General features: G+C 44.0%; 1 protein-coding gene across 1 annotated transcript; it reads right to left on the minus strand.

The window, feature by feature from the left end:
• Window positions 1-487: 487 nt before the first annotated feature.
• LOC147024834 (neuronal pentraxin-2-like) lies at window positions 488-9,864 on the minus strand. The gene is made up of 5 exons (XM_085885145.1): window positions 9,033-9,864; window positions 7,487-7,625; window positions 5,922-6,166; window positions 2,617-2,796; window positions 488-1,878 (listed from the first exon to the last, which is right to left on the minus strand). The coding sequence occupies exons 1-5, from the start codon at window positions 9,471-9,473 to the stop codon at window positions 1,654-1,656; spliced, it is 1,230 nt and encodes a 409-aa protein (XP_085741271.1). The 5' UTR covers window positions 9,474-9,864; the 3' UTR covers window positions 488-1,653.
• Window positions 9,865-11,107: the final 1,243 nt, after the last annotated feature.

The following is an 11,107-nucleotide window of genomic DNA, read 5'->3' on the forward strand; positions in this document are numbered from 1 at the left end:
CCCTTTTTTCACTGATTTTAAAGTATACTTTCAATTAAATTCAGTAGATTGTGTTATTGAACAAGCGATTGGGTTTATTTTTTTACCCGAATAGTATTGTTTTCACATTTTGTGTGCAGTATATGATACGAGTGTGATCTTGTAATGACCATTCAAATAACAAGGTTGATCACGAGGGGTGGTTACAAAGTTTGTCACCCAGAGTTCTGCCCATGGGGTTTTAGACAGCTCAACACCCTATTGGAAATCAAAGAAATGGTTGTGAATCATTACTCTTGCATACATTGTTACTTTCCCAATACTTTCAGCAACATATACTTTCTATGCGTATAGTCAAAGAGCCATCTATTATGTATGCAAGAGAGAGAGGAGTGTGTAAAATGGGGAATTAAAATTAAAATTCCTCCAATTTTGAATACGTAATAAATAAATAACCCACAATGAGACAAAGGGTATACGACTTTGGCATTGGACACACACACACACACACACACACACACACACACACACACACACACACACACACACACACACACACACACACACACACGTATTAGGTTATGAGCAAACTCCTGAAAGTTGTTATAAACAGAGTACATGATCTCTGCACGAGACTTGAAGATGGTAACAAGGTGATTGGGAATGCCACTTAATTGCACTGGGCAAGGTGTGGGGTGTAGAGGGGAAAGTGAAGCTTTATATACAAAGCGACTATGATCACGCTAATTGCCTGCTCTTCAACATGTTCTGCACTTTTAGAAAACCTATTAAGAGCTTTTCAGGGCCTTGTGAATTCCACTTAGAACTGTGAAGGAGAGAGAGAGAGAGAGAGAGAGAGAGAGAGAGAGAGAGAGAGAGAGAGAGAGAGAGAGAGAGAGAGAGAGAGAGAGAGAGAGAGAGAGAGAGAGAGAGAGAGAGAGAGAGAGAGAGAGAGAGAGAGAGACAGACAGAGACTGACTCAGACTCAGACTCAGACTCAGACTCAGACTCAGACTCAGAGCAAAAAGGGTGTAAACTCGAATCTCCCACAAATACCCACTCACCCTGTGTACAATCAATGTATGGTACTACTCACATAGGATAATGTGTCAGTGATTATATGTGAATACTGATTTGTGGTTTATCACCTTCTTTATTATATGTAATCAGTGATGCCATGTAGGGAGTATAAAAGTCAAAATAATTTTGAGGATTATTGTTTTTATAGGCTGTATTGTACTTACGGGAATTTTTGGGAACGTACTAAAGCTGGTTCAGTTGAAGGATTTCTGGTCATATGTGATAGATTAACTAAAACGTGCACGAAGCATCGCTCAGGCTCAGTGGGGTCCCCTAATCTGGAGGGTTACATCAGCTTGATGAACTAATCCACCTCCTTAATACCCGCATTACCTTATATTCCTTTCGTGGTAGATGTACAGTACAAACTTGGTCAAAGAGATGTTCACACATCACAAAAAGACCCCCACACACATACACACACACACACACACACACACACACACACACACACACACACACACACACACACACACACACACACACACACACACACACACCACAAAACTTCATGCACTATCTACCCCTTAGGGCCTTGCTATTTCTCTATTTTTTTATCTCAATATAGGTCTGTCTCTCTATTCCAATCACAGTCTAAAAGTTTCCCTCAGATGAGCAGTGGCCGAAAATATGTGCCGAGACACCTCCATGCAATTCCACTTCGACTGGATTCCATGCAAGCACAGCTCCAGGAGGCAAACGTGAGCAGCTCGCCAGGTCTGACACCTCATGTGAGCTCAGCACACGGTTCCACACGCCAAGTTGGGCCATCTCACCCATGAATGCCTGTGTGGCATCAAAGTTGCCTCCGATGATATCCTGTACGTGAAGGAAAAAAGAGTAAGTGCACTCTGGCTTGAACACTGCATCATACCAAAGGTGAACCCTTACATGCAATCAAGAGTATCTGAAAATAGAGTATGAAAATGATCTAGCTCTGCAGATCTAGTATGCAAATGATCTAGCTCTGCAGCTTCATTTTTGCAGACAATTGTCTTCCACTCTATGGGCTGGCTTCCTTTGAAGAAAAACAAACAAAAAACCTTCAACAGATGTTTTGTGACACATTTTACACTTACTCTCATTAAAAAAAACAACAAACCACCATGAAGTGCTTCTCACACCACCAAAAATATAAATAAAAATGGGAAAATGTTGCAAAATCTAACCAGAGCTCAAATAAATCCCTCGTACACACCTACATGTGCTGAATGATATAGCAGCTGTTCAAATGGAATAAAATCCAGAGATATGCATTTCACGGCGGCACGCCGTGTGAGCAAACATGCCCACGCTTATAATTAAAAAATAAATTTTAGGCATATACTTTCTGCTTTTAGTTCCAGGGATGCCCTGTCAATCTCCTTATTATTTATACATGAGGCAATACTCATGGAAAATCTCGAGTGCCTTGTGGATGGAGGTGCAGAGAGACATCTGTGTGCAATGGTTCGCTCCATGCAATATTAGATCCCAAGGTTTCCAATAAATTGCAATTATATGGCTAAATTGTGATGATGACAGTGATGTAACCTACAAAAGGTGGCATGCACACACCTGCTCCTGTCCTAAAATGATTGTTCCACCGGCCTCCACTGGCCTCCAAGGAGCCAGGTTATCACCAGAGCCATGACTACTGCCATCTTGGAATGCTTCCCACACTCCATCGCGCGTGTTCCACGTGACACACAAGTGGTGCCAATGTGCGTCTTTCAGCTTCAGAGGAAGTTGCGCAATCTGGGTGCATTAAGGGACCACAGGATGCAGAGAGATGCACTGCATGTTAGCAAGCAATCCTGATATTATAGAACAAGCAATACTTAATTACGAAAGCGAGAGAAACATTTCCCTCCATGAGATGCATTTCGTCTCATAACTTTGTGCCCCTCAGTTGTAAATACAGCATATAGATATATATATAAAACATCTCTTCTAGTTACTGAAAATATAATTACTCAAAAACTGAAAAGAAGCAACTTTGAACACCTGAACCACCTTGTATAACAGTAAGTGACAACATCCAATTTAAAGTATTTCATGTAAATGGCATTTGATTACTCACGCAATATACTGATGACACAATATACTCTCTTGGCAGTTGCGGCAGATATCTTAAATGTGTGAGTACCAGGTTAGAGCTTCCTTAACATTGTTATAATTCCTGGATCTCCGTGGAATGCTTGTGATCAGACATTGAATGACATGGTGTGGGATCCTGCTGTAGTCTTCAATCACTGCCGCCAGTCCTAGTTCGATGAGGTCACAAAAAGGATGGGCACTCAGCACATTGAGAAAAACGACATTCTGGATGGTCCCAAAGATTCTCCATTGGATAAAAGTGTGGGCTTCTTTCTGGCCGTCCCATTATCTCTGGGTTTCTGTGCATTGAGCAAGGTACTCCTTAATGATTGGCATCAACATGATCATGCGTTACAATGAAGTGGATTGCAAATTGCACTGTTACCAATGAAAGGTGTGACGACATGATTCGGGACTGTGAATGTACCATTTTACTGTAAATCCACCGCTTGCAAGCACGCTGAGGTCTGTGTCGCTACCAACAAAGATGTCACCGCAAACCATAGGTGACCCTCACTTACAACCAAAAAGCAATCACACATGATGACGTTGAATTGTACAAAACAATGTCCAGGTATCTGCCTAACCAAAACTCATTGATCGATGGTGGACAAATGAAATCTGTATTCATCAATCGTCAGTGAACAATACAGGTGCCTAAAGTTGGAGCTGCCATTTTTGGTGACTTACAAAACATTACAGCGAGGCTCTGCAGTGCTGTATATATGTGGTTGTGAGGTTCTCCCTCATCCTGTGCACCTCAAGCCAAATTCATGTAACCTGTTCCTCACTGCTAGATCGCTCTGGTAACTCCGGTAGATCTGAACTAGATGTTTAGCACACATGCAATGCAATGATGAATCCTCAATGCTATACTTTGAAGATATCGATCATCTCGTACAGTTCATCTCGAACCCACGACCGTGACTGGAACATCAGGTGTATGGACTGGTCATTTGAAGACGGTACATAAACTGGCAATCAGAGAAGAAGACATAAATGGCCTGCTACAAGTGTTTGTGTAGCCTCACATTCTCATCACGTATGAACAGCTCTCACTGTGGACGTCTCAGTCAAGAATTGTCATCGGCCATCCTCCATCATTTGAGATGTATATCATTGTCAAAAACAGCCATGAAACATATTGAGGGTAATGCATGCAAACGTCGATCACATCGAAATCGAGAAGTCATCAAATACACCCGTTGATATTCCATTCATAACTTTTCAAATGTGCAGTGAGATTGACGTTTTTATCCCAAATCTATTTAGTCCTTTCATTTTATTAGCGGTCTACTTTTCTTCCACCATGGCTGAGGAGTGCAACAATTGGTTCACAAATTGTATGGCCATGAAGACAATAGGTAAACCATATTGTAGGACACGAGATTTTCACATGAGTAATACATCTAAAAACTAATTTAATGTAGAATGCGAAACTTGACAAAGGTTCATGTCAAGGTCCCTGCTGTTTCACTTCTGAGCTTCGAAATTCCGACCGAGAATTCCAATGTTTGTATTTCATGCAATTTATATGATAATGGCTAAATGGGATGTATGGACGAGATTGCTTCCTCTCACTGTACTTCAATAAATATTAAATTTCAATAATTTTCCAAGATGCAAGTGTGAGGACAGGACGAATCAATGGTGTGACTCACTCATCGACGTATGCTGTGACATCACACTTTGCCTGGTGTGACGATGTTGAAATCGAGCACGTTTTCTCAGCCCTGACCACAAATATTATCCATGGTCTTATGAATGCATTTCTGGTAGTTGTGACCCCGAGGACAATCGGTGAATTCACATGGCTGAAGGATGAGGGGACGGTGGTGTTTTTGCAGCACTCATGCTCGAGCTTATTGATGAGCCAAACCTGTTACTGTTGGATTATATTTCACGACCCTGACCCTAAAGGCAATCACTTCTATATCATATAGCCTGTCCTCCTCTACAATGACTATTACTGTGCTATCTCCTGAAAGTGTGAGTGGCACTCCATCAAGTACGGGCACTGCCATCTTTGTTTCAGCTTAAAAGCAGGCCTGTTCTGCGGTCACGTGCCCTCATGATAAAGGACCACACGGTCACGTTTACAGTGCCGTGAAAACACTCAACCGCATTTTTGGCTGTTGTCATATTTTGCTCAAGGTGCCGAAGATGCCATCCTGTTTAGGATAACTTAACATTGTAACATTCTTTCAGCTTGCCTGGTTTCATCAGGTTCATTTTGAAGGTGGAATGCCATTTGTTTCTGCAGCAACTGTTTCTCAGGCAGAGTCTTGAATCAAAGAGCACGCCATACTTCAGGAGGTGCTTCAGAAGGTACCAGTCTCCTCTCCGGTTGAATTCATGGAAAAAAATTTGGAACTTATCCTCGATTCTAACACACAACAGCCTACACTCGAGATAATTAGATTTACAATATCCTAAAGAGTGCAAGCTTCGTTCAATTAAAAAAAGTGTCGTGGACCGTATCCTGTGTAAATCTATGTTATTGCTTGTCCAACATCTTTGTTTCCCACTGCCCCCAATGTCAGTGTGACCCCCTTCTTTATTTGTCAGCTTGCTCTTTCATGAGTTTCTCCCTGCGTATAAAAATGTGAGCACCCAAACCAATAGACGATTGAAGCCACGTTTGAGAAGATTATGTTTGTGATGTTCACTATGAATTATAAACTGTATATTCAAATTAAAAATCATTCCCTGGCCAATTGTAATGGAACTACAGTGACTGTCAATTTGCATGATAACTCAGCCGATCAGCCTTTGCTTCATACCTTATCATTCACCACGAGTTCCATGGGATTGCCACCCCACTCCATGAGTGCGATCTCGTTTGGCTGACCCGGTACAGCATAGGAGAACGGTGTTCCGGCATTGGAGCCTGCAGCACGCAACCACAGGCACAGCGAGAAGGCGTGCATCTCAGGAAGCGAGTGCTGCAAGCGTGCGTACATGTAGTTGGTCCGCAGTGGAAAGGAGATCTTGAAGTCGTCTGAAGATAGAGTGGATAGCAGTGGGACTGAAACACACACAGTCCGACAACACCGCCATGGAGTCCTTGTGTTTTGGTCCACGTTCTCTCAGTGACTAAATGCAATTCAGGAATTAACTAAACTGCGGCCCTGTTGGACGTGTTAATTTATGGCCATAACATTTTGACCATAAAGTTTCAACCCCATAAACATTCATCCTTGTCTAATTGGTCATATAGATGCAGACGAAATTCTGTGCATTCCATATATTGCATTGTGCCAAAATTGCACCGCACAAGCTTCTGTTTAGCACGTAGGAATGACGTCACAAAGCAAGTTCGCGCCATTCTTTGCAGCCAACCGAGCTATTTACGCAAATTAGACGTTTGTCGCGCTCTTGGCGTTAGCGGATGAAACGCTGCTCAACTCGACAAGCAATTGCTCTTTTATACAGGAATAATTGCAGAACCTCGGTCGGGATTCATTACAGTAGCCCAGGTGTATTGTTCGATTATTTATTAATTTCCACGAACATACAGACAGTATAGAATATATAGATATAAAAATAAGTTCACGTGGCATATAGGGTGCTCGTAATGAGCGACCCCATCGACCAGTTCATGCAAAACTTTGCTCGTAATACTATATACTCACAATAAAAGTTTCACTTGTTAAGCGCATGGTATGTAACACACCTGGTAACGGAAGTGACTCGGAGGGGGAAACGCAGGCGATACTCGCACGGTCGCAGTGGCAGCTCATAAATGGGATTTACATCCCTGCAAATGTTCTGTACATCATTGGACGTGATTGCCATCACAGAAATTGTTTTTTTGTTGTTTTGAAAAACTTTTAACAAGATGATTACAATGAATGATACAGTAAAACCTGCTTTGAGCGAACATTATGAAAGTAAATGGCATCCTAATTGCGTGTGACTTGTTTTTTTTCTTCTTTTGCATTCCAAATCTCTTTGGAGTGTGCAGCCTGTTTTATGAATTTTGGAGATAATACGTTGTGGTGGACGCTCAAAGCAAAAATTATTGTATACTTCATATCTTACAAGAGCACAGCAACTGAAAATGGAAACACGTTATCGAAACATCCACGCCACTGGATGAGTAGGCACAATTTAAAAGAGAATGTAACACAGCGTTCGTATGTCATATGTTGCCACATGTTTCCCGGGCACGCATGACACGTGCAGTGACAACAACCACAGGAGCGTTACAGAGTGGCGTGGCAAGCGAGCGCCGTGAGTACAATCAGCCCAACGGAGCCAGCCCGTCGTTCGGCTTCCCCAACAGCCATATCCTCATCAAGCGCAGGCGATGCCACGCGGTGCGCGACCTCGGGGTCTCCCTTACTTCTGTGGGGCTCCGGACCCTCCGGCGTGATGTGGCCCTTCTCACGGAGGGCCTTGTCGAGCTCTTGCAAGCGACCGTTAAGGAGTTCCTGCAAGACCCCTGCACTTTTCCCTCCTGATGCGTTGGCTCGGTGCTTGTGCTGCGCACGGACAAGATGCGAGGGATCATGATGAGGAACATGACGAAGTGAAATATATGCTTTCAATACACCTAAAGGAATTGTCCCAGAAGAGAAGACTTGCACAAGCACTAACACTGAAGAAGCCAAGACAATGTCTTAACAATGCTGTTGGCAACGTTTATATCGGAACATTGGGACAAAACAACTGAAGAAAAAGAATCTTTATGTGTTGCGCAGATCTCTCCCGTATTGCTCGGATGTAAATTGACGAAACTCCCTGTGGATAAGTCTGTATCCGAAATGATCTCTCCGTAACTATGTGCTCTGCGATTGTCATTTGCGAACCAGAATGTGAAAAGGTTTTGTGCAGAAAAGAGATGGAATTGTCACCATGGTGATGTCCTTCTGTACCTGTCCTGATTGTTCTCCTCTCCACTTCTCCTCCGTACTCGCCCCAGAGAAACGAGGTCGCTAAACCCAGGGATTGAACTAATGTGGTGTTTATAGATTGCAGGCATAATGGGCCAATATGGTCTCCTGTGTCCAAGTTGGGTGCATTTCCTCGTAAGGACCAAACCAGTGTCGTACTTTGGGGGGGAGAGAGAGAGAGAGAGAGAGAGAGAGAGAGAGAGAGAGAGAGAGAGAGAGAGAGAGAGAGAGAGAGAGAGAGAGAGAGAGAGAGAGAGAGAGAGAGAGAGAGAGATGGAGAGAGATGGAGAGAGAGAGAGATGGAGAGAGATGGAGAGACATGGAGAGAGAGACAGAGAGAGAGAGAGACAGAGAGAGAGAGAGACAGAGAGAGAGAGAGACAGAGACAGAGACAGAGACAGAGACAGAGACAGAGACAGAGACAGAGACAGAGACAGAGACAGAGAGAGAGAGAGAGAGAGAGAGAGAGAGAGAGAGAGAGAGAGAGAGAGAGAGAGAGAGAGAGAGAGAGAGAGCTCTAAAGAGATGCTAATTAGTTAATCGAACCCCCACTAATGAATGTGTCTCTGTGGCAACAGATGTGATGTGAGTTTGTGCTCTTGGGTCTTAACAACACAATAAAAAATATTATTGGCAATTATGTCACCATATATAATGACGTCATTAGAAATGTTTACAAGAGGTGGATGGAAATAAATTAGTTATGTTCATTTTGCTACACACAGTAGAGGTGCTACAACAGTGACGTCATTTTCTAACGACATCACAGGGAAATCGGAGAACGTGTCGTCATGGCCAAAGGAATTATTAATCGTTTTTCTTGACTCCTGCAGTTCTTCAGACTTCAATGCACATCTTTATACCTCCATTTGTAATGCATTTCATACATGTACAGGGAATACAAGGGGAAGCGCAGATTGCAATGGATGTTCCATGAAAACGCACCTTTGGGAGCAGATCAAGTCAGTTGGAATGAAGTGTAAAGCTGAGACTCACCTCGAGGCTGTCGAGCCGCTCTCTCAGAGACTGCACTGTACGGTCTAGCTGCTCGATCGCTGCATCTGGTTGCCGGTGTGGTGCTCCGTGAACCAGCGGAGGAGCCATCTGTTGCATGGCCTCGTTTTCACAGCGCTGCAACTTGGCGCTCATCTCGCGGATGGTCTCACGGTGCTGCAGAATGGTCTCTTTCTGCTGGAGAATGGTCTCGCGCAGTTCGATGAGACTCATGCGCATCTCCTCATCCACTGTCCCCATGCGCGGTACCGCAGGGAGCGGGCAGCTCGCCTCGATATTCGGAGGTAGAGCGGTGCACACGTAGCACCCGGCGTCGGGTACGTGTTGGCTCTGGAGTGCTTGGTCAGTTGCACGTTCAGCACGACCCGCGGCCAGCACCAGCATCATGACCAAGAGCGCACAAGGGTGGCTCGAGCTGCACATGGTGTTGACGACTCCGCAGCAACTACCTGCTGGATGCGTTTCGTGCTCAAGTTCAACACTTCAAATCAAACCAAGGATCAGGTAATATCGCAGCGTGGCAGGATCGGGGAGGTGAGCAATGAAACCGAATTAAGGAAGTTCAACAAATCAAGAGGAAAAGCGTCTTCACGAGGAGTTGTCACTTGGCGCAAGCGCTTGCGTGCTCACAGCCGTAGAGTAGAGGCGCAATGCACAACACTCCAGCGGACGCGCGGTTTAAATGGGAGGTTCGGCGAACGACGCACATCACCTCGCGCGTCATGCGCTTCCGCCACCCATTGGGGACCCAGGGATCTATGCCTCCGAACTTGGCACTACCTTAGCACCCACCTCCCTCCAATCCCCCTCTTTTGATGAGAGCGAACGACTGATGGTTTCCCTGCGAGAGGCGTACTCTCCGGGCTGTTACGAGGGTTCCGGCTTGGCCGATCGATACCTGCACGGGTTCAGGTTAGGGGTTCCATTCGTTACTTCAAATCAAACGGAACTTCCTCGATCGCTCTCACCTGATGAATTACAGCGAATCGATCGATGTGTCTCAAGTGTCACCAGAGTAATTACGCTATCCATTTCCCTCCATAATGTTTCATCAATGGCGTGTGTTGTAAATTTTTATCATCATCTACAATGTCCACGATTCCCGCAAGGCAAACAACACACGATGCGTAAAAGACATAAAAATATCTTTGGACATGAAATCTGAACATAGGTCTTCGACCCGCATGGGAGGCATCACTGGACCACGAATGTCACACACGTGACTGATGGCCTTTCCCGCTCTCTCTTTGTCGTCCATCTCCTGGCCACTTGAATTCCTCCTTTGTGTATGTCATATATAGATCTCTCCCACGATTGTCAATCCTTGAAGCTTGGACGAATGCTGCTGCTTCGTCCAGAAAGGACTTGCTTGCTCCTCCCATCACCTGCGATGGAAGGAGGTTTTATTTTCACTCCTGTCTGTCTGTCTGTCTGTCTGTTTATCGCCTACAGATCACAATTTTAAACCGATCTTCACGAAACCTCAACATATGCGAGCGTTCGTCATAAGCAATAAGCCTATTGTCTTAGGGGTCAAAAGATCAAAAGGTCAACATAGGCCAAAGGTCAACAAATGTTTCGAATTTCTAAAATCCTCAATTTTCATCCGATTGACTTGAAATTTGAAGAGGATTTATATTTCAGGCCGCTGAATTCAACTAGCAATTATTTTTGAGGTCAACGTCGACCAAAAGGTCAACAACTCAGGGAAAGATTTCTAAAATCCTCAATTTTCATCCGATTGACTTGAAATTTGAAGAGGATATATATTTCAGATCACTCAATTCAACCAGCCAATTACACCGGACAACAAAGATTTTGCTACTGAGATGGAAATATATGTTGTAGACTAAATCGAGTATGCTGATGATTCTGAATCTGACGTCAGAATTTTCTCAGCACGTCAGGATTGTGAGTTATACATTTGGTCCAATTGCAGTAGGCAACCGGTGGACACCCTTGTTGGCCAAAATCACCCTTGTTGGGTGATTTTGAGTGATCATAAATTCTTATTTTTTTTGTATTTTTGGTTTTAATAAGAGCAATACAATTGTTGT

This window comes from Eptatretus burgeri, chromosome 6 (assembly GCF_056783735.1).
Source record: "Eptatretus burgeri isolate ZD-2024b chromosome 6, Ebu_testis_v1, whole genome shotgun sequence".
NCBI lineage: Eukaryota > Metazoa > Chordata > Myxini > Myxiniformes > Myxinidae > Eptatretus > Eptatretus burgeri.